At 47.8% G+C, this 24,620-nt stretch overlaps 1 protein-coding gene across 4 annotated transcripts in view; it reads left to right on the top strand.

The window, feature by feature from the left end:
• The window catches only part of SSH2 (slingshot protein phosphatase 2), a 710,072-nt gene that overhangs the window by 608,818 nt on the left and 76,634 nt on the right, over nt 1–24,620 (top strand). For all 4 annotated transcript variants that reach the window (XM_086955081.1, XM_086955083.1, XM_086955082.1 and 1 more), the window contains one exon: nt 13,298–13,401. In XM_086955081.1, the coding sequence (XP_086811207.1) occupies nt 13,298–13,401 (104 nt within the window). The remainder of the gene's footprint in view (nt 1–13,297; nt 13,402–24,620) is intronic.

The raw sequence follows: 24,620 nt of genomic DNA, 5'->3' as shown, positions 1-24,620 counted from the left end.
GGGGCCATGTCAGAGCCTGACAGGAAGCGGCGCTGGCAAAGCAAGGCTGAGAAACTGAAAAAAAATATGTTTGGCCAGTACTACAAAACGCATTTCGGTAGGAACTACTCCCCTCCAAGATGGCGCGTTCAAAACGCCGGGGAACACATACATAATACGAAGGCGCGGACTTGTTTATTTTTGTTTGCCAGATCTAACAGCCAATTTGATGCAAAAACAGCGCGTCCTGCCGAAGACCTCTGAGAGCGGAAAAAGACGAGGCAGACGCGTGCAACCGGAGCTAGCGGGTAAACAAACACGGACGGTATCTTCTACGCGGGCAGTGAAGGCGGGAGGCTGTCAGAGGGAGCCTGGCTGACGAGCTGGGAGAGAGGGTGAGAGAGACGGCAGGATGAGATAGAGGGTGAGAGAGACGGGAAGATGGTAGGGGGGTGAGGGAGACGGCAGGGTGGGAGGAGAAAGGGTGAGAGAGCGATACCAGGATGGGAGAGAGAGAAGGTGAGTACAAGACGGGGGGGAGGAGAAATGCGACACGGCGGGAGGGGGCGGAGCGGGTAAACAAACACGGACGTGCACGCGCCCGTGACTTTTAAGGTCAATGCGCATGCGCATAAGCTTAATGCGCATGCGCATTGACCTTAAAAGTCACGGGCACTGCAAGGAATCGCCACGATTCCTTGCAGTGCAGATAAAGAGTGGATAACTCGCAATACTCTCGCCTTGCTCGATGCGCATGCGCATCGACAGGCGAGACCTAAAAAGCACCCGAAAGTCTCTGATACACCTAACCGTTTCTTAATTAGAAAAAAGCCAATTTTGCCAGTTGATGAAAACCCCTCGGAGAAGCTTTGCCACCCTGTATGTAAGCGGACCCGGTTGCTGCTATGGTGCTTAACTGGGATTGGCAATTCAACAGGCCAGTGCCCCTGATAATGCCGTGTGCCCCCAACCTCTGCTCCGACACCCCGGTGCCTGCGACCCTCGAAGCTGGGATGTACCCTGCAACATGGTTAGACAGCGAGGAAGAAGGCGCGAAAGTTAACATCCGAGTTACGACATGACAGACATGTGCAGCCTTGTGCCAAACTGCGCAGAAACCCTCGCCGCGGCGAGTAAGGGGGGCGGAGTGACACCACAAGGGCGGTCTCGTGCCGGGTTCTCCGAGCGTCCTTTCTGAGAACTCCCTGTTCGTGCAGTGCCGGCTGCCGGGCAGCCGCTGGACCGGCCGCTCCCAGGCCTCGGCTCATTCTCACGCTCCGCGCGCTCTTGCGAAACTCATGACCCACGCACGCACGCGCCGTACAGGCACCTGAACAGCCGCCGTCGGACCACTTCCTTCTTTTCGACATCGTCCCATCTGCTTGTGGGGTTAACAAATCACTTTAAGGGGGAGCCATTTCCTCATCCACTCGGGAGACATTATGGTTCTACCTCCTGCTGGCCCTGTCAGTGCCATCTTCATTATTCACCAAGGTTCTTAGTGGGATGAAAAACTGGAGGGTCTCTCAAACGGGTGTGGCTAATGCAATTAAGGGCGTGGCTTAAAACAAGTATGAGCTAAAAATCTGTGCTTAGCATAGTGTGCCACCCAACTTGTATTTTGCTGTTTCAGTTCAGTTCAGTTCAGTTCAGCTGTTTCTGTAATTGCATCCAGATATATAATACAAAAAGAAACATCATACCTACAACAAGTCAGGACTATTGACTTTTGTCAATTGTTAGTTGCATAAGATTAATAAGCAGAAACTATGACTTGTATATAATATTGAAAAAAGCTTCCACTTAAAGCCCTGGTGACACCACAACAAAGTTGCTGCTCCCTAGTTTAAAAAAGAGAAGGGAAATCCAGAGAGAAAATAATTCTTTAAAAGATTTCCCTTCCCCGACAACCCTCACCTGGCATGAGGTCATGCCGTAACTTCTCCACTAGTGAGAAGTGAGCAGGCGCACATGATGTGCCTTCTGTCACTGCAGTCCGGGAAAAAAATGGACCGCGTGTGCCAAGGCACAAAATAGAGCCCGATAGAGACCCGTTTCGAGGCCCCCTTAAAAAAAACTGCTGGTGCTCAGACCCGGTGAGACCCGGCCCACTTAAAGCCCTGGTCGTCACTATGCCATTTTGAGCTATAAAGGTGCACGGAAGACCGAAGATGACGGCCATTAAATATCATGCAGTATTAGAATGCTTTTCTCACACCCCTATTCCGTTGTAATTCTACTGGCAAGGTGTTTAAATGTCTCTATCATCCGGCTCCTCTACCTTCTTTAGGTGTCATTCTGACGTGTCTTTGCATCAAACTCTCAAAAATATCAACTGCAGACGGTCACAGGTTTATTTTATATTAAGGCATTTCAAGGGAGCTGTCTGTCATGCCTCCAGTAAGGGCAAACATTGGCAAAGCCAATAGGTCTCCTCTATGGAGCAAGAGCTATTGGCTTAGCAAATTTGTTTGTCATGTTAAGCACCAGCGTGCCCGCTGTTCCACATGGCTAAACATTAGTGGCATAGAAGAGAGTGGCTTGGAGTGTCGTAATGTGTAATGGCAAAGAGTGGAATAGTGTCACAGAGTGGAGTAACATAGAGTGTCATGTATTGGAATGGCACAGGGGAAGCCTCGTAGTGTGGTGTACAGTGGAGTAGTATAGAGTGCATTGTCATAGACTGTTGCAGAGTATATTGGCGTAGAATGCAACATCAAAAAAAATTCACAAGTCCTGAGCCTTGTGCAGTATTTGTAGCTCACTGTAGAGTGCAGCTATACTGATTGTGGGTAGTACAAGGCAGAAGCAATTTTATGTATACACAGGTACAAAGGACGGGTAAAGGCTAGAGTGAAACAAATGACTGGAGGAGTCTCATATCCTTTGTGTGCGTCAGGACAGCAATTGCTGAGCAGCAGAATTAAAATAATGGGGAACCCTCCCGCTCTACGCCTTTCAGCTGCCTCTTGTTGCACACTATATTGTGCGATAACCTTTCAGCGCATCTGGTTATGGCTGTTCTACTCTGTATGTCCATAACTTTATCTCAGGTATTCTATATGGTGTGTTAAACTGCTCACCAATATCCTGCTTATTTCTATGCAAGGTGTTGATGTCCCCGAGGCCATGTTCGCCATATTTAAAGTTACATAAATGTTTAGATAAGTTCATCTGCTATAGAAAGTTGTTGATCTGCATGTCGCTGTTTTAACTTTTGTCTAGAAGCTCCCCTCAGCTCTTCTATTCTTGAGATAATTCAAATGTCATTGATTTTAAGAATATAAGTGAATTAGGTACTGCGAAGCTGTAAGTGTCTGGTAGCGAGTGCTGTAAAAAAGGTTGTTATTAATGTTGTGGTTCAAACTGAGATAATTGCTCATTTTGCCTGCAGCTGGGAGCGCTTTTACTGAAGTACATGGGCTGTTGGCGCCTGGCCACCTGAGCTCCGTTTGCTTAAGATCCCTCTGAGTTTTTGGAATCCTTCCCCTCTTCTTTTGCAGTGCTTGACAAATGTGCAATTTTTCTTGTTCTTGGCAAGTTGAGCCAGGTTGTGGGAACTGGAACTTAATATGAGCTGAAACAAAGAATCAGCAGGTGTATGTGTGCGTGTGTCCACCGGGCGGGAATCCACCAACATCTGTTATTCAGAGCAAAAACAGCTGGTGAAAGTCATTACCAAAGTGCTCTAGAAGGAGCTAAATGGGATGCTCGAAGCAGGTCCATTTAGCGTCACGTTTTCCATGTTATTTTATGTCAGCGGTCCGAGTGTCTCCCGTGCTCGATCTGCCGATATTTGTCATAATGTGTTGCTGTGTGCTCTTTGAAACTTGACAGTAATATTGATGTGTGGATTATTTACCCTACAGACCAGAACCAGTGACTTCTTTAGAGTAGGTTCCAGGGGATTGATTATCCAGTACACAGAGGTTTCATACTCCCTTCTATACGCTGTCATCCACCCACTTGCCTGCAAGCTCATTTAGGCACTCGTCTTCTACTGTCAACAGTGCCCTGTACACAATCTCTTAGGACGGTATACAATAACTTTCAGCCCACTGACCCCCAAATGACCAACGTGGGAATCTTGGGGAGGATGGAGTGTAAAACTAGAAAAGTTGAGTTGTGTATAGCCCAAGAAGCCATGTTGTGCATCTGTAGTGATTTTAACACACGCCGTGTATAAACTAAATAAATGTGGTAATTTGTCTCAGCCTGTTAAAGTTTGTTATGCGTCGGTTGATCCTCTTGAGGCGCCAGCTGGCAAACTGCAATGTTGCCCGTTTTTCCTTCCACTGATTTGAGGGAACATGTGTAGTAGTTTAGAGCCCAGTTGTCCGCCTAATGCGCAGCATTGTTTTGCCTGGTTGCAAAAGACCTATTGTGGACTTACCAAGAACTTACACTGACTTTTGCTTACTATTGAGTGTCTTTATTGTCACTAGGATCTGCTTTCTTCTTATTCAATGGCTTTTCATGTCCTTCTTGTTTGTCCTTCACCTGAAACAGTCTCTTTACCATCTTTTTGATTGGCTTCCCTTATTGTTCCACTGCTTTGTTTTAGGAAGCTACTTTTAGGTCGCAGCTTCACAGACAGCACAGCTGTCTGGTTTGCTAAAGACATCTTGGGGACATTCAGAAAGTTGCCCTAGAAATGCTTTGTGCCAGTTGCTTGCTATTGGCTTTCTAACTAACATTTTCTTGCTTTCCATTTGCTGGTTTTATTTGTTTTAGGCTGTCCAGCTTGAGTTTATACCTTACCTTGCCCAAACCTTATTTACAGTATCTTTCTGCGTGCTCCATTTCTACAAATAGGCCTGTAAATCTTGTTTTATCTTGTTACATTTGTTGTGCATTCAAAGACCGAGGTCAAATGTCAGGCGCTGTCTTACGGTGTGGGGGGTGGCATTTGTTTGCTTTTCTTTCTCTGACTTAAAAGTGAGAGGATTTATGTGACAATCTTACTGGATACAGTGGGTAGGAAAGAGTATTTTTCTAACACATAATATTTAATGAACTGTAAGTATTTCTGAATATATCAGAATTAAGAACACACATTAAGCACATTTTTTGTTATTTCTGAAGTACTTTAATGTGATCAAAAATCATTACACTAGGTGATGCAATTTCCTCACTTTTCATCTGTGCACTGTATAGTTTTATTAGTAAAACTGTATGTCTGTGCAAATGTAAGGGTCACTTCATTGAAAAAGTGTTGTCTGTAATGGCAGTGTACTACCACAGCATGAATACTCGACTCTACACCACTCCACACCGCACCACTCCATTTTACACCACTCCATGCCCCTGCACTCTGTGCAACTCCACTCTACAATACTCTGCTCCACTCTTCACTGTTCCACTCTGACCGTTTGGCCACTAACTTTTAGTCATGCTGAACAGCAGCTGCAGTGGTGTACAGCGTGGTTAAAGGGCATTAACAAAGAAAATAGCTCTAGTGTATATGAGACCTATTGACTTTCCCAATGCTAGTTTCTTCTTGGTTAAGCACCCCATGGGTCTACATTTGTTTTCTATCTCTTTCTCTCGCTCCTGATCTTGCGCACTTCACCCCTTGCCAAATACACACCCTTACAAACACCCTGTTACTCTCTTTACTTATTTTTGCCAATGATGCACAGCAGTGGCACAAAACGTTTTTTTAAATCTGACGCTGTACAGCATTGGTAAGGTTAACAGAGCAAAAAGGTCCCAAAGGTGAGACCGATTGACTTTGCCATTGCTTGTAAGCTGCTGTGACTTCATCAACCAGCAGAGTTAGACACTGAGGTAGAAAAGGGTAACTAAAGCGTGGGCTATCTAAAGCTCCTGGTTCAGCATGCGTATGTTTGCAAAGCTGTCCATTGTAGAGCATGACTCAGGGCACCCATTTTACAGGGGATGGACAATGGAGCAAGAAAACAAGGTGAAAGTGCCGTTCACGTGTTGGCTTTTAATGGTGGTACCATTTGACCCCTTTACTGTTGAGTACTAATAAGTGGGGTTCCTCCTTTTAGTGATGCACATATCTTCACCCCCTAGGTGTCAAGTTCCCTGGCACCCTCACTCACATATGACCTACCTACTTTCTACTTGGTGTGTGCGAGGGCCTTGCATTAAATTTGTGTGTGCGCACGGATGTGAGGGCAGATATGCCTGCAGGTGTACGTAAAATGGAGAAAGATGCTTGCCAAAGATGTGAAGGAGGCTGGTCCAGCCGCCTTTTCTGAAGTGTGACCTAGCTGGTCTCCCATAGCAGTTTCCAAAGACTGCATCACCTGAAGTCTGGCTATATAGTAATTGAAACTTCCTGATTGGCTGATACACAATATTTTAACATTCCTTTAAATCTGATAGGCGGTGGTATGCTGGCCCAAGTGCCAAAGACTGAGCATAAAAGTGTTACATCTACTCAAGCTATCTGCAGTACCTTAACTCCGACGACCTGGCTGGTACAGCCTTGGATGCCTGTAGCACAGTTTTACATGACACCCCAAAGCAAGGACTCACCATGAACGTTTGCTTGAGGCCTGCTGCTCTGTCCTGCGTGTTTGAAGTTCTTGGTGTGGCCATCCTTTCCACGCAGAGCAGAAGCTGAACAGGGATCAAGGCGATGTGACATCGTCTGGCGAGTGTGGTCTTCCGCAAGAATATTTGCTTATTTGAATTTGTGATTTCCCCTACTCCCCCTGCAGTATTCCCTTGTCACTCACTGACGTAAATCCTCCCCACCCCAACCTTAGTGTTGTGCTGCATCTGATCGAACCTTGACAGTGCATGCCATCATGAGGTTCGTCTTGACCACAGTTCCAGCCATGATTGTCAGTGTCCGTACTGGTTCTCCGCATCCGTGTAGGTGTGAACACACGGGGTCTACCTGGGAATCTCCAAGAGGCCCCTATACCTTTAAACTTCTGGGAGCAGGCCACGACGGAGCCCGGCCTCTTGCAGTCTATGTTGGAATATTTGTGTTTTTTTATTCTAAACTTCGTTAGCAGACCTTCTATGCTCCTTTCGTAACTGTATACGTGTAACCAAAGTAAAAAAACAGGTCAAATATATTATTAAAACCGGTGTCAAAAGGGACGATGTTGGAGAAGGAAGATAAACTGTTCGAGTTTCTTTGTAGTTTTGGACAGTATTTTGCAGTCCTTTCAGTGAAGGCCTGTTCGTGATGTTCCGAGCACGGGTTCTCTCGGTGACTTGTCTCCTAAGTACCTCTCTCTGTGTCCTGATGTCAGTGTTTGCTGCTCTGATCAACACCTGCCAGCCTCCCCTATGGTGATGCCGAATATATGATTTTTCCACGAAGACAAGTTCCACGCATGGCATTACCACGTGAACTTTAGTTCGCACGTGTCTTCACCACGCAGCATTTGACAACGCATGTTTTTACTCCGCAAAATTAACGTTACGAAACATCTCACGTCTCATTTAAATTTACATAACGATGCTGATAGGCTACATGCAGTACGAAGGAAAAGATCGATGTTTTAAACAATTAAAAACAACAGATTCCCTTACATTTTTTTTTTTTTTTCATAATGCGCTTAAATAATACCTTAATTAATAAAGTTTAGATTCTTATCTGACCCCTGTACGTCTTTCCCCATCAGCCCTTTCTTCCACCGACCACGGAAACAAGCGTCAAAACACGTCTATCAAAACTGAGAAAGGACTTCAATTATGACGTACACGTCTCCTTGTTGATTTCCTTGTTCGTTTTGAGGCATTGTGGAGCGTTCTTTTTAAGTTTTCTTATTTATTTATTGTTATCCGCTTGTTTTTTTTTGGGGGGGAGACCCTCCCAACCCCCTCTAGCCCCCCCCAACTGCCCCCTAGCCCCCCCAGCCCCTAACCCCCCCCTCCCCCCCAGCCCACGCAGATCGTACAGGCAGAACGACACGAAGGAATACCACTCGCGTGGTAAAGACGGACGTTGAAGGCATACGCGTGGACAAGACCTTTTCGTGGTGAGTGACGCGTGGTAAACGTTATGCGGGGTAATTCCTTCGTAGTAAATGTTTCCCGGTGATGCCAGGCTCTCTGTCCCGCATACAGCTCGCATGGGCCCTCTTTTGCGTAACCGTGCCCCTAAGACTCGCATGTGCTTGCCACATTCAGTCTTAGTGGGTATAAAGAGCTGCCCTGGGTGACTGCGTGAGTGCCTTGCCATCGCTATGCAGATGACCACTCTTCAATCAGAGGCAACCCTCAAGTTCCTTGATAGTTAAATAGTAACATTGCAGGCGGCTGCGCATTTTTCCACGTCTGTCATTTCTTTTCCATTTCTCACGGTTCTGCACAGTTCTTTCTATCTGACTGGAGATTCCAGATGGGTGAGGCAGTAGCGGGGGTAAAACCGGGTAAGCAACTTTGCTACGAGCGCAACCTTTGGGACAAGTCGGCTAGATGGGCCTGGCAGGCTTTCTGCCTTGCCACAGCTGAGGCGTGCACAGTGTATGCCTTAATGTTCTTCTACGCATCTTTAAGCTTGTCTTCATTTTGTCAGTGCTGTGTATGCCAGAGAGGTGTTGGCACAGTCTGGTCTGCTTATCTCCCTACGAGAAAACATCTGCCTGCAAGCACCCACGCTTCAAACCTCTTCCTGCTGACACAACATCCCATTTTCGTCTCCTGCAAATAAAAATATTTGGCTTTTCAGGCGGATGCTTGTCACTGAGCCAGGTGTTGTGTGTGCCTAGTGCCGTAAAGACACGCTCTACATGTATTGTGCCTGATTAAATGCGGTCAGACCGGAGAACCTCACATTTAAATAGATGTCTTCATTTGATTGTTTTTACATTGGGTCACAAGCCCTGGCAAGAGACCCTCACTGGTCAGTTTGCAGTGCTTTGTGGTTTGAACTCCGTGTCAGCGCTTACTTTACACAGCCTCTCTTGATGATTGGTGTACTTGTTTGCTGAGAAGTTAGAACAAGCATTGGCCAAGCCAATAGATCATGCCTTGCTGACCGACTTAGTGGCTTTGCCAGTGTTTTTGTTTTCCTGATGCTATGCAGCATGAGCCAAAAAAGACGCAGCTGCTGCTGGCAGCTGTGCCATTCTCCTGGCACATGCATTCATGTTGACATATGCAGGTGTCTCCTTTCATGCGCACATCAGCAGAGTGATGCATGACCATTTTCTTATATATATATATATATATATATATCTTTTAGTTTACCCGTACAAGATGGCATACAACAGTTGGTCTTGTAAATAAAATATGTATTTATTTTAGTGCAAAAGTGACTTTTGGAATATGGAGCGCCCAACAGTAAATGGTAGTTGCCCCCCAGAAAAGTCTTAGAAGATGTATTTCATGTACCTCAATGGTGTGGGGTAGGACAGGGGAAACAACGGGGTTTGGCATGAGGTAGCCATTGACGCACGTGGATGTGCTTTCTAGACTGCAAAGCGTCAGGCCAGCAAATGGCAGCTAGTGAGTCCTTCAAAAAAAAAAAGTTACATTGAATTCATTTTCTTTGTCTGCGTATGGTAATGGAGCAATGGGGTAGAGGTAGGGTTAGGCGAAGGGGGAGGTGTTTGAGGGGAGGACAGCACACGAGAGACCAAGAAAACATGGCTGGTTTAATCAAAAAGAAAGAAGCAGTTGAGTTCCCCTTAATGTACGTGGTGGAAGCTTACATGTCATCCTATCAAAGGGACAGTAGGGAGGCTATCCTCTGGGGAGGGGCAAACAAGAAGAGGAAAGCACGCCATCAAAAAAGATGCAAGTAAAAGAGACAGCAGAGTCAAACAATAGTAAATAATGTACGTTTTTGACATGGTCCCCTTGAGGCCTTCCGCAACCAGACTGCTAATAACTGTCAGAATGCAAGACCTGGAAAATCTACAGGTTGTGGCATTGCCTGCATTGGCTGCTCTGACCCATCAGCAGCTGTTTTCTGGAAAGGTCAATTTCGGCTTGAAAGAACACGATCTCATAGTTTGGGTCTGGCTGGAGATATTTTGGAGGAACTTCAGTGCACATAATGCTTGAACACGCTGACGACTAAGCACCTGTGCGCCCTCCCTTGTAGGCATGGCTGAGACCATCCTCTGTTCAGTGAACACAGTCTGCTGATGTGCCCCAAGGCCTCTTTCTAAGCTGGCCCTCCCGGTTCTAGGAATGGATAGCTGCTCCTGGATGCAACTCCTTGATGATCGGGGGTCACTCTGCCATCACAAAGACCCGACCCTGTTCTTTCAGTTTTTCTAATCAGCTTAAAGGTTACACACCTGAACATACAAGACGCTGCAGCCTAACTTGCTGCCTCGCTGCTCTGAGAGTGAGGAAAGCCCCAGAAATGATGCGCAAGGCAAAGACTCACCCATTGGTGTGAGCGGGCTCTGCAGGGACCTGTTTGGAGAGTGAGGTCACAGTTCGAATAATAGCAGGTCTGACTCCGCCTTTCATATTCTTCCCCTGCTCATCGAATGAGTACTTTGAGTTTGAACTATAAGTGTTCATTATTAAACTCAACAGACTATAGGGTTTTTGAGGTACACCGTTTTAATAGCCCCTAGTCACTTTTATTATATCTACAATAATGTGAATTCTATATTTTAAGTAATCGAGCAAAGTTTATTTTTTGTGTCATTTGCACAAATGAAACTATTTTTTTCTCTTGCACAGGTTCTCAGCTGGGAGCTTCATTTTAAGGTCGGGCTGATATTTCTCGCTCCTGTTGGTGAGGCGTGAGTGAACCCGAGGCACTGAAATCTTTGGAGGCTGGAATGCACAGCTGTGCAGAAACATTTCTCAATCACGCGTCCTCACTCCGATTTCATTCGAACACTTTGGTCTTGTTTTGCTCTTAGAACATGCTTCTTGGAAATCTACTATTTTTTCTTTAAAAAAAAAAAGAAAAAATGCAGACCTCTTGGCAACATACTGGACTTTTTTTTCCTCAGTCCAGGAGCAGTCTTCGAAGAGTAATTCTACTCGGAAGAAGTTGCTTTGTCTGTATGGAACGGTAGCAGTCGTTATTGTGGCATGAGGCCTGTGCTCTTGCAGACCTCTATAGCGCTGTAATGTGCGATGTCACCTCACTGGCTGGCTGGGTCACACAGCAGCCTGTAATGTACACGTCTTCTCTCAGTAAAAAGTCCATATTTTGTGATTCAATCCCCAGAGCTGTTGATAGTGTAATTTGTTCACTGTACTCAAGCCATTGCACAGAACTCGTGTGGGCAGTGCACATCACAAATTAATGTTTGTCTGAGGGTTGTACGAGACTTGGATGCAGCTTGCTTCATGCTGTAGTAATGCTTCTGTTCGATAGATTTGTAAGTTAACACCGCTTGGGCTATTGTGAGTAGTCATTATTTGTGAGACACTGATGCGGTCTGTGTCATGCTGTATTGTGGTATGTTTTGATTACTGGGTATAATGGGACAGGTGTGGCGCAGCGGCGAGAGCGGCTGACTCTGGAGCGTGCAACAACACGGTTCAATCCACGGCACCAGTGGTAGCCCAGCTCAGCATCATGTGACTCTGGGCAATAGCTCACTTTATCTCCCCGATTGCCCCAAGTGCCTTGAAACCGTATGTTCGCGCTTTACACATAGGAATTATTATTATAATAATAAGGTCTCTCGAGCCATTATACAACTTTGACCAGTCCGTACCTCCAATATTGGAAGTCTCAGATGTCGTTTGTATGATGCCAGATGGTGCGTCTGGAGCAGTTTGTCATCGTTGAGGGGGTCTACAATGAATCATGGCGCTACTCTGAAGTCTCATTTCATTGAATTCCTTGTTCAATGGCATCTTGAGTCTCTTTTCTGGGTTGCTTTGCATCATCATGGTGTCGGTGCCGTTCGCGAGAGAGGTACGACTTATCAGCTCGCTGTTCGATGATATTTGGACTGGTAACGACTTAAGATTCCTCTTGATATTCAGGATTTTTTAGTGTTATAATCCATAGTTTTTCTATGATATGATGTGAACCTCAATTCATGGATAACTGGGTGCTTTACAACAAAACGTCAATTCATGATTAGGGCTATAGTGTTACAAGATGGAATCTTAAGATGCGGAGGAGAGCTTTCCTGTAGTCTTCATGTGTTTATAAGATAGACTTCTAATAGAATATTTTCAGGGCTTTACTGGCAGTCGACCAGTAGCTGTTACTGTGAATCCGATTACCGACTTGAGACTTGTTTGAAGGCCCATTACTTTTTATAATAATTAGGTAGAGCATTTTTCGGTGATTATTAATAGCCTCCTACTGGTGACCTGAGAACATCCTTTCACAGTGTATGACTCGCATGCACATTAAGTAGATCATCATCGGAATTATCAACAGACTTCTTATTTTTAATGTCATTTAACAGTTTGCTCTGGTCATGACTGATCTCTGGGGCGAACTGATCTGGTCATGGCTCCCTCTGGGGCCGACTGATCTGCTCTGGTCATGGCTCCCTCTGGGGCCGACTGATCTGCTCTGGTCATGGCTCCCTCTGGGGCCGACTGATCTGCTCTGGTCATGGCTCCCTCTGGGGCCGACTGATCTGCTCTGGTCATGGCTCCCTCTGGGGCCGACGGATCTGGTCTGGTCATGGCTCCCTCTGGGGCCGACTGATCTGCTCTGGTCATGACTGATCTCTGGGGCCGACTGATCTGCTCTGGTCATGGCTCCCTCTGGGGCCGACGGATCTGCTCTGGTCATGGCTCCCTCTGGGGCCGACTGATCTGCTCTGGTCATGGCTCCCTCTGGGGCCGACTGATCTGATCTGGTCATGGCTCCCTCTGGGGCCGACTGATCTGCTCTGGTCATGGCTCCCTCTGGGGCCGACTGATCTGCTCTGGTCATGGCTCCCTCTGGGGCCGACTGATCTGCTCTGGTCATGGCTCCCTCTGGGGCCGACGGATCTGCTCTGGTCATGGCTCCCTCTGGGGCCGACTGATCTGCTCTGGTCATGGCTCCCTCTGGGGCCGACTGATCTGGTCTGGTCATGGCTCCCTCTGGGGCGGACTGATCTAGTCTTCCTTAGGGGGCGAGGGGGCTGGGCTTGATGCAATTCATAACACACAGTGAGATTTGTGTCAGAAGTGCTAGAATCTAAAACACAGCTCTCACATTTCTTGGCTGGCAAACCAAGCACGAGGTTTTATTGCACTGGATTGAGCCATGAATTGCCTGCAGAGGGAACCCTCTCTTGGACTCTGATGTTTCAGATACACTGTGCGCAGTGATGTGAGGAGTTGTGCCTTTGGAGATATCTTTCTAGTGTTAAATGCCACTGTTTGCCTTGCTGTAGGGTAGAGATGCGTTGATGCTGACCACTTCCTTTTCTTTCCCTTTCAGCATCAGCGAAAGTTTTCTCACTGTGAAAGGAGCAGCCCTCTTTCTACCACGAGGAAATGGCTCATCTACACCCCGAATCAGCCACCGACGCAACAAGCATGCAGGTAATGCAAAAACTGCACCACAGTCGATTCTCCGAACTGTCGCTGCATACCCTTATGTTTTTCTGGCTACCTGCAGTATTGTTGGAGGGTACTTACTAGTTTCAGGGTTAGGAAGATGAGTAGCTGCATCACCATAGGCATGAGCAACGCCACAGGGGTCTTAGCAGCTTGATGCCGGTCCAGACAGCCATCGGGTTCATCATTTACTACCATCAAATACAATCCAGTGTGCCTTTATGCTGATACTGGGCCAGGCCTCCATCGCCAGCATCCTTCACTTCCAAAACAACCCAGTGGGTGTCTATACTTGTGGCTATTTCAGCATATGCATAGACCATGTGCCTTCCTCAAACACAGTGCATACCTGAGCCCCTCCCCCACTCTCTGCCACTCTTTACCCTATGCCTTGCTTCCAGAGCCCCCACGCCCCATCTAGTCTGATGTGAGAAGTCTATACATTCCTTGCCTCTGCTGCAACATCACCCTTTTATTTGTTGCAAATGTGAAGTAATGTCGAACCCCTTCTGTCATCCCATTGGTTTCTCTGGAAGCTTGTGGCAAACGGCACCACTCCACTTCGCACCCCAAATGAGCTTGCCTCCCTTTTTCTTTAGCCTGTACACTTGTGCCACACTTTTCCTTCTGTCCTGTAGATCTGTTCTACTCATCTCCCCCCACCCTGTGGACAATTGTCCCACTTTTCATTCCTTTCTGTAGATCTGTGCTGCACTTTCCTCCCCATACACTTCTGGAAGGAAAACTTCTTCTGCCATAGAGCCTGTGCCACACATATCTCTCTGCTCCATTGATTTATATCATACTTCCTTCTTACCCAAAGATCCTTGACTACCCTGGGCGTCCTGTGCTACAGTTTTTCTTTATTTCTTAGTATGGTGCCACAGTTTTTCCTCCCACTCTGTAAATTTGTACCTCACTTTTCCTTCATATATCTATCTGAAAGAAACCCGTTCGTGTTGGATTCCTTACCTTAGAATATCCCCAGGCGTCAGACTGGATCCGGAAAGTTTTCGTCAGTCAGCAGTATCCCTGCACGTCGGTAGGCGTCGTCCTGTGGCTCAGTCCTCGGCATCGTGATCACTGGAATGACGTCGCTGGAGTACTTAGACACCACCCTCGCGCGCTGACGCCAGTTCTTCTTTTTTCCGCGACAAGCAAAGCGCAGATACGGTGACGGACGTGCTGCCCAAGGAGGCCAAAACACAGCTCGCCCATGCTCTTGCTGAGGGGCGGGATGCAGCACGGTACTCCGTTCGATGTGGACTTGACACCACGGACTCGGTGGGCAGAGCGATTTCAACAACGGTGGCGATTCGTCGTCACGCCTGGCTGAGGTCCACAAACTTTTCAGGGGATGTCCAGAGCATTATCATGGACATGCCTTTTGGTGGCGGTCGGACCTGAATTTCCAGTGGGCACAGCATCACGGCAACCTATCCGACCACGTCCTTATCTCGGAGGGCACTGCGAGACAGTTGCAGTGGTGGCTCACGGACTGAGATTGGGTCAGTGACAGATCCCTCTCCCTTCCCTAACCAGAGCACACAGTGGTGACGGATGCATCCCTCCTGGGATGGGGGGGGGGGGCACATGGAAGAGCTGAAGATCAGAGGCCTCTGGTCTCCGGCAGTGTCCCTGCTCCATATCAACCTTCTGGAGCTGCGGGCGATCCGGCTTGCACTGAAGGCATTCCTTCTGTCTGTCCGGGGAAGTATAGTGCAGGTGTTCACGGACAACACCACCGCCATGTGGTATTGCAACAAACAGGGCGGGGTGGGGTCATGGACCCTATGTCAGGAGGCTCTGCGCCTCTGAACATGGCTGGAACATCAGGTATCACCCTGGTGGTTCAACACCTGGCAGTTTCCCTGAACGCCAGGGCGGACAAACTCAGCCATCTGTGCATGATGGATCACGAGTGGCGTCTGAACTCTGACGTAGTGCAAGGTCTCTTTCAGCAGTGGGGAGAGCCTTGGTTAGATCTATTCGCCACCAAAGAAAACGCGCAATGTCATCAGTTTTGCGCGTTGGAATTTCCAAGGCGGCACTCGCTCGGAGACACTTTTTGTCGCGAGTGGAGGTGCGGTCTGTTGTACGCCTTTCCGCCTATACCACTTCTGCCCAGAGTGCTGAAGAAGATCAGGCGCGACCTGGCCCAAGTCATCCTTGTGGCTCCGGATTGGGCATGAAGAAGGGACGGGCGGTGCACAAGCCGACCATCTCTCAGTGGGTCGTTTTGTGCATCAAGATCTGTTATTCTTAGGCTAAAAAGGAACCTCCTGTTGGGCTGCATGGCCATTCCACTCGGGCCACGGCGGCTACTACTGCCTTGGGACGGGGAGTCCCTTTGCAGGACATTTGTCAGGCAGCTACGTGGGCCTCGCTGCACACGTTTGCCAAGCATTACTGCCTGAACAGCCAAGTCCGGAGAGACAGCTTCTTTGGCCGTTCAGTTCTTTAGGACTTCCGGGTGTGGTTTTGGTTCGCAGACCCACCACCGGGGTTGGTATTGCTGGGTTATCGATTCTAAGGTAAGGAATCTAATACTAACGTGTTTCTTTCAGATGCACAAGTTACTTACCTTCAGTAACAATATATCTGTAAGAAACATTAGTTCGTGTTAGATTCCTTACCACCCCACACATCCTCTCCATTCTGCAAACCGATATCTAGGGTTAAGAACTTTCCCTGTCAGGTCCCTAGTTTCATGGCACAAGTGTCGGTTTCTTGCATGGTTCTGCGTTCCTGGCGCGGAAAGCTATGTACAGAACTGACGTCAGCGCATGAGGGCGGTGTCTAAGTACTCCAGTTACGTCATTCCCACGATCACGCTGCCTACAACGGATGCAGAGCCACAGGACGACGCCTACCGACCCGCAGGGGTACTACTTACGAAAAGTTTCTGGATCCAGTCTGACGCCTGGGGATATTCTAAGGTAAGGAATCTAACACTAACTAATGTTTCTTGTAGATATATCGTTACCGAAGGTAAGCAACTTGTGCGTTTTTTACTTTACTTCAGCATGAGTTATGCTCCACTTTACCTACTGCCTTGTAGATTTGTGTCACACTTTTCATCCTACTGATGAATCCGTACCACGTCTTCTCTTACCCTGAGGAACTATGCAACTTTGTTTCTGACCCTATACACATTTACCGCAAGTTTACTCCCCACCACACAGTTACACTTTGTCCTTGAGAATTCATATGTTCTTAGGCATCTTATCACTGCTGAGGATTCCCTATATATTGTTTTTAAATATATTTAGAATTATTTAGTCACTGTACTAACAAACCCAAGCATCATTTACATACATTTTAGCATTTGAAATCCAGAAGAGTATTACAAAAAATTATCTTACTCAAAGCTACAGTAGCTAAACCAGTCTTCCCCAGTCCATTTCTTTGTTCATCTCATTTACAGAATTTTGGCGACTGTCTCCCTTTTTCAGCTTTCTGGTGTTGTCTCCAAGCACATTAAAGCAGGTTCATGGTGGCATAAGCACAGTATTAGAACACCAATGCAGATACATCTGCCTAAAACCGTTTCTTTTCTCCAACATACTGGTAATTTTCTTTAATGAGCCACTCCAAGTGTTACATCGTTGATTTTTCTCAAATTTATATTAGCTCCCAATTAACAGGTAACTTTTTTTTTGGTCTGGCATTATCCTAGACGTTTTTAGATGTTATAAGATTGTATGTACAATATATATAACTCTAGGGGTTTTCAGTCAGCCCTCTTCATCCATTGGTCTGTTATTGTGTCAGTGACATGTTTCTTCCACACACTACAGTTCATAGGGGACAGTGAGTCCGCCCACCTCAGCCATTGTACACCTTCACTGTGAGGGACCCCATTCTTCCCTTCAGAATAACCGCCAAGAGACACAAATCAGCTCCCGTCAGTGCCAAGACAACTATGGCAATGCTTGCTTTTTGAGACCAAAAAGTAGTTGTTCTTTCAGCCTTTTTTTATTTTTTTATTGCTGGGGCCCGGTTGTTTTCCCAACTGTAGTTTTGCAAAAACATGCCAAAACAATTATTGATCAAGCAAAAAGTGTTTGCAGCCTGCACCAGACCTATTGACTTCGACAGTGTTTTTATCCAGGTGGTTTGCGTGTTTTCTCACGTTTGCTTTCAGAAATCATTGAAATGGTAACCAGTCTGCCTGTGATTTTGCTGCAACGTTACTAATTCACGACTACTTCTTGGATATGTTTAACTGAGAGCAGAAAGCACTGATTGTTTGTTTTGCGGTATTTGGCGCCGACTTTCCCCACGTCACGTTGCACACGTCACGTTTTAGGCAGAAGCTCCAGTCATCCTGTGATGATTCCATGCTTATTGTTTTAAACACTGCAGTGCACGTCTCTGAATGCAGCGTGCTGCAGGCTTAGCAGCCTGCAGGTGTCGTGTGGAGTGGCTCGGAAGTGACCCTGATCGGCTCCCGTCTGCCAGGCCCGGTCCTTGGCGCCCTCCGCAAGCAGGACCCATGTCCGTGCTTCTCTCGCAGGACCGAATGGGCATTTCGAAGAGTGCCCCGTGCCGAACCTAGGCCAGCTAAAGAGAAGGGGCTCCACAGAGGTATAAAGTACGATACAACGCAGGAGTGACTGTGAGAGTCGTAGAATAAAAACACAAACCTTGTGGCCACCCGTGACCGACGCTGAGAGCAAGGATGCTCGGCACACACCGGTGTCAAGCGATTGGGGGGGGGGGTTCTGTGCTTTATGTAGATCACAGGTCCTTACTGCTCAGCAGTGCGGCCCACACGAGCCTAGTGCGCAGGTTCTTACTGCTCAGCAGTGCGGCCCTCCATGTACGAGCCTAGTGCGCTAACCCGGCCTTCTTCATTCAAGTTGTTCTCACGTTTCTGCAGCCGAGGGACCCGGCGCGACCACCTTTGCATGTACTGTGCCTGTGCAGGAGCCCGGTGACTGGCAGACAGCCAGGGTGTCTCGGCGGAGGAGAGATAACTGCTCCTTCTGCATCAGAGCTGGAGCCGGTTATCAGGCTCTGCAAGCTGCTGCAGCAGCCGCGGATGGCAGGAGCTCCGCTGGCGGCTTGCCGCTCCATGTCGACCCCTCAGCTCGTCACTGAATTCAGATCTTCCCCGACTACCAGCGTTAACGGACCAGATGGAATAAGAATTGAACATCGGAGATTAATCTCAGTGCACAGATGCAGCTGTATTAGCGCTACATAGAACACCTACAAAAATGCCTTCACGATTGCTACCCTTCTAGGCAGTCTCATCAGATGCCAGCTTTTATATGAAGACGATCGCTCGGTGCACCCTGGGTCTTCAGTAAAATGTAAGAACCTGCCGTGGGTGGTTGTGTATTCTCACTTGACAGAAAAGACGAGGGCTGACAAAATAACACGAGTATATTGTCCCAACTCACACCGTTCACAACAGCCACGTACTCTCAAAAGCCAGTTGTGCTTGGTGAGCACTATTGAGAAGGCGCAATCGTATTGTACCAGAAAATGTCTTCCCACAGCAGCTGAGGAAATGGCTGTGTGGCTTGTGTACCCACTTTACACATGTTTGAGCTCCATGTACTAGGTTTAAATCGTGGCTCAGCCTTTCTGTCTTTACTAGGTTTGGAGCATCTGTGATTAAGCCAACACACCCAAATTCCGTTTGTTCTGTTCAGTGCATGCATTTCCGGAATTACTTGGTGCAAGTGGCTCTTAGTTCCACATATGTGGTTTGCCCCTCAGATCCTTCTCTCTGTTCCATTCATTTATATATTTTTTTAATGCTTTGTACAACTGACTTCTAAGCACATTTGCGAACATGTTGGTGACCCTGAATATTGCATAAAGTTAGGCTTGGCTGTCGATGGTACTGGACGTGATGAACACCATCAGTAAGTGAAAGTTTGTCTGATCTCTTGCTTTGTCCATTGAGCAGCCCCCATGTCCCCTCTGGCCACTCCCTGCTGGCAGGACACCTTTGACATTCTGGCTTCGGAGCCCCTCAACCATCGTAAGTGGAGTTCACCCCATGGATCAGTAGGGTTTCCCAAGCGATGTGCTTTGACCTGCGGGCTCTTGGCCACAACTATTGTGCAGCTTTGAACTCCCTGCCCTCAGCTTCGCGTTGCTATGACTTGTGAGTTCCTTTCTAGGAATTGTCAAACATTTCCCACTACGGTGGAAACCAAGGAGGGTGTGCAACTGATCATGTTTCCATTTGCATAGTGGCTTATGCTTTCTTGTGTTCATCTGGCATGTGTTGGGCCTTCACCCAATGCCTGTGCCTTGGGGTTACAATGACTTTCTCAGCCATTATTGCATTATGGGGCAGTTGCTTGAGTCAGGAGCCTAACTGAAGGTCTTTGAGCAAGTCACAATAGGACTGTAAACTGGTTCCCTTTCAACTGCGCTGTGGATAGCTCCAAAGCTGTCCAGAGTGCTGGCGTCTTTTCACATTAAGGTGCATGATGGTTCCTGATGGTGCCTGCGTGGAAATACTCAGATGACGGTGTTGGTAAGTATTCCATGGTATATTCATCACAGATATTTCAATTATCTTGACGCTTTTCAAAAACGCACCCAAGCCCAAATCAAAGTTTATCAATGTTTCTTGCAAGTTGATAAGTGTATAAAAGTCCAAAGGTTGTGATTTCCTCTAGTAGTAGTTGGATATTTATGATGCTTACGTGTGCAACCTATATTTCAGTCTAACCGTTGCAGCTGAGATTTTTCTGTTCAAATGTATTTATTTAAAATATTTATATAGCGCAGCTATCACCTTACAGGCATCCTGGCGCTGAGACTTCTCGAGGAGGAAGAGCACGAGAGAGAGGCAGAGCAGTAAGGTGGCCATCAAGTTAACCCTTCGGAAACTGCCAAGTTTTGACACGTTTCCTAAAAAAGAGTTCTTCCGTTTGCCGGGTGTCCAGGGGCAGACTATTCCAGAGTTTAGCGGCAGCAACTCCGAAAGTTACTCCAGTATTGGAACTTTCATAGATTCCCATTGCTTGTATCATTCCCCGTCGTCGGAATGGGAGCCTCGGTAATAATAAATATATATATATATATAGATAAATACACCATAATAGGTGTAAAAAAGGTAAAAAATTAGGCCTAGGCCTCATTATCTTTTGCAGCCTATTGCTGTCATTATGTAAAAGGACCCAAAGTCCCCTCAGCAACCAATCAGATCAGCCTCACCCTGTAGAACCTTCCTGAGAAAGCTCAGAGCCTCAGATTTTCTACCGCTTCGTTGGTGACAGGGAGTCTCCTTAGAGCTCTGCTCTAACTTCAACTTGAGGTACTGTTTAAACAGTTTTCTTTAAGGATTTCTTTCAGCTTTGTCATGGCTGATAAGGAAAAGAAGAGCCTTTTCAGGTCTTGTGCCACTTGTGGCAAAAAACGACTTTATACAGAGGATCAACATCAAGACTGTATTTACTGTCTATACCCAGACCATAAGGTCGATAAGTGTAGTATATGCAGGAGAATGTCTGTTAAAACCCTCCGTGATCGTGAAGGACGGCTGCTTCTGTGGCTCAGGAAGTTGGAAAGGAGGGAGGAAGTAGTGTCTGGTGATGAGGAAGATGCCAGATCAACATCTTCAAAGACTTCATTGAAGAGGGGCGGATCGTCTGTGGACACTTCAACTGAACCCCCCTTAAAGGCTGTGCGTGTGACCTCTGATAGGTCTGGCAAGCCAGGGCCTATCGAATCTCCTCACGTGAGTGTAAAGGAGAGGGAAAGGCAGGCACTGCAGGTGCAAAAGGCTAAACTGGATGAGAGCTCGGCTGGGCCTTCCCACCAGGTTAAAGTAGCCAAGTCCGTCAAAAAACCGACTGTAGAGGCTTCTACAGGGGTCAAGAAGGACTCTAAATCATCTGAGGTGATTTTGTCTCCTCAGTCGTCGACGAGCCATCCAGCGACGACGAGGACGACGACGAGAGCGTCGACGAGGACCTCGATGTCGATTCCGTCGACGAAGACTGGATCGACGACGGCGTCGTCGACGATGACCACGTCGACGGTGACCACCACGTCGACGAAGACCATCCCGTCGACGATGACTATTCCGTCGACGGTGGCAATCTCGATGACGACGATCCCGTCGACGAGGACGGTGAGCCCGTCGACGACGACAGCTCCGTCGACGAGCCCGTCGACGATGGACCCGTCGACGATGACAGTTCCGTCGACGATCCCGTCGACGGTGAACCCGACGACGATGATGGTTCCGTCGACGATGCCGTCGACGGTGAAGGGACTCTCGTCGACGATGCCGTCGACGACGATTCAGAATATAGAAACGGTGGATTTGTTTTCAACGCCGTTGACGACAGGAGCGCCAGAGAACATCAGAAGGAGGAGGATAACCCCAGATATGACTTCTCCAAGGAAGGTACCATCATTACCTCCACCCCTTTTGTTGGATGAAGATGACTACTCAGAAGAGGAAAATGAGATGTATGGGGACGCTTACAGTCCATCACAATTGAATCTGAAATACCATGATTCGGATTTGGATGAGGAATATTATTATCAAAAGGAACAGCGGCCAGAGAGACAGGTTGCATACCAAGATACCCAACCACAGCAGGGCATGGTATCGATGCCTATAAGTCTTTTGACAGACTTGAGGGCTATGCTGGAGGAGTATAGGAGCAAGAAGGGGTCGCAACCTGTGGAAGGTCAAGCACAGGTTCAACCGCAGGTGGTGGCAGCACAGTCAGTGCGGCCTGCACAGGAAGAACATGAGAGGGCATATCCTCCGCAAGTCCAAGTGGATACCTCGGATGAAGAGGAAACGGGGCAAAACCAAGATCAAGAGAGTGAATGGAACCAATATATTGCTCCGGATCCGGCTTCACCAGTGCCAGACCCGGTCGATTCGCCTCCGGCTGATGTAGGAGGTTTCTTCAGCCTGATGGAAAGAGCCACAGCGCGCTTTAAGTTAGCGATGCCGACAACATCTACAGATTGTTTTTTATACGATTTCAAAGAGGCATACCGTAAGGCCGTGCGCTCGATTCCCATTGTGGAGCACATATGGGAGGAAGGGAAGAAAGTGATGCAGACCCCGGCGACGGTCATTCCAACTCTTCCGCGCTTGGAGAAAAAATATAAAGCTCCAGATGACAGTCCCGCCTGTTTGATTGGACAACCTAGACCTGACTCGGTCATATCGCAGGCGGCACAGAAGAAATCGCGGAATCCTTCGGCCACCCTCACGACTCCGCCGGATAAGGAGGGTAGAAGGTTGGACAACGCTGGGAAGCGTTTTTCGTCGATGGCTAGCTTGCTGGTCAGAGCGGCGAATGCCTTGGCGATCCTAGCAAGGTACGACCGCCAGATGTGGAGTGATGTGGCACACTATGTGAATCTGCTAGCGGATGACCAGAAAGCGGAAGCACAGAAACTTCTGGAAGAGGGACAACGTTCCTCTTCGGAAATGATTGACTGCGCGATGGACATCGCCACCATCTCTTTCCGTGCCCTAGGCAGTGCAGCGGTTCTTCGGCGACAAGGATGGCTGAGAGCTACATACTTCCGGCCAGAGGTCCAGAATAGGATTTTGGATTTGCCCTTCGACGGGGACATGTTGTTTGGGAAACATGTCGACGATACCCTACAGGGTATAAAGAAGGACACAGAGACAGCAAGGGCTCTGGGGAACCTGCAATATAGAAAGACACCGTTCCGTGGAGCACGAGGAAGAGGTTTCTCTTCACCTAGAGGAGGTTATCAGCAACAGCGATATTCACAGCAGTCGCAGTCTTACAGGCCCCAGTACGGCAATCAATACTATCAGAGGCAGTCGCAATCCCAGTCTTTCTCTCGCCAGAACGCTCGTGGACGACAGGGGCGTCAGGGCAAGGACGCTGGCAAGCGTCAATAGCGGCCTCCCGACTCTGCCAACTGTTCCTTCGCTTCTGGGATCTCCAGTGGGCGGCAGGATATCACAACATCTGAGCAGCTGGGAAGAGATTACATCGGATCAGTGGGTATTAAATATCATCCGAAATGGGCATACTCTAGAATTCCAGGACTTTCCACCTACAAGAGCTCCCCACGCCGCTACTTCCAGCCATCTGAACCTTCTTCAAGAGGAAGCTCAACAAATGCTTCAAAAAGGGGCGATCCAGCGTGTTCCCCTATCACAAAGGGGAGAAGGTTTCTATTCCAGATTTTTTCTGATCCGAAAGACAAAACAAAAGTGGCGTCCTATCCTGGACTTGAGGGAGCTCAACACCTATCTCACGAAACTATCGTTTCGGATGATTTCACTCCAGGACATATTGCGCCTCTTGAACCCAGGCGACTACATGGCAACATTAGACCTGGAAGATGCCTATTTTCATATCCCGATCCATCCAGCTCACAGACGTTTCCTTCGCTTTACAGTAGGCAAGAGTCACTTCCAGTTCATGGTGCTCCCATTTGGATTAAAGTCCGCTCCTCGGATATTCACAAAGGTGCTGGCACCGGTAGCAGCATTTCTGAGAAGACAGTCGCTGGAAGTATTCCCGTACTTAGACGACTGGCTGCTGAAGGCCCCAAGCTTGCAAGAGGCATCGAAGGCAGTGGACACGTGCTTGAACCTCTTTATTCATCTGGGTTTACAACTCAACAAGGAAAAGTCAGTTCTTCAGCCTGCAAGTACGGTGAAGTTCTTGGGAGCGATACTCAATACTCAGGAGTGCAAAGCCTTCCCATCGGAAGAGAGACAGATGAAACTCATATCGTCAGCCACCCGTTGCCAAAAGAGAAGTTGGATGACAGTCAGGATGTACAAATCTCTTCTAGGGTCGATTTCATCCTGTATTCAATTGATTCCGCATTGCAGACTGCGAATGCGCCCCCTGCAGGAGGAGCTGGACCTTCAGTGGAGACAAGTGGAAGGTTCGTTCGACGACAGGGTGGCGATAACCCAGCGGATGAAACGGTCGGTTTCATGGTGGATGAAAAGATCTCACCTCACTGTGGGACTCAGTTTCAAGGCTGCAAGGGCTCCTCAGGTCATTACCACGGACGCTTCTCTTCAAGGTTGGGGAGCGGTCATGCAAGACCTCCAGGTCAGTGGTCACTGGACTCAGGAAGAACGTCATCTACATATCAACGTTCTGGAGTTAAGAGCTATTCGACTGGCAATGTTGGCTTTCCTCCCAAGGATTACAGATTCAGCAATCCTGGTGCGGACGGACAACACCACCGCA

The sequence above is a fragment of the Lissotriton vulgaris genome, chromosome 2_1, assembly GCF_964263255.1.
Source record: "Lissotriton vulgaris chromosome 2_1, aLisVul1.2, whole genome shotgun sequence".
Lineage (NCBI taxonomy): Eukaryota > Metazoa > Chordata > Amphibia > Caudata > Salamandridae > Lissotriton > Lissotriton vulgaris.
Note: the sequence above shows the minus strand (reverse complement) of the source record. Positions and strands in the feature narration are given on the sequence as shown.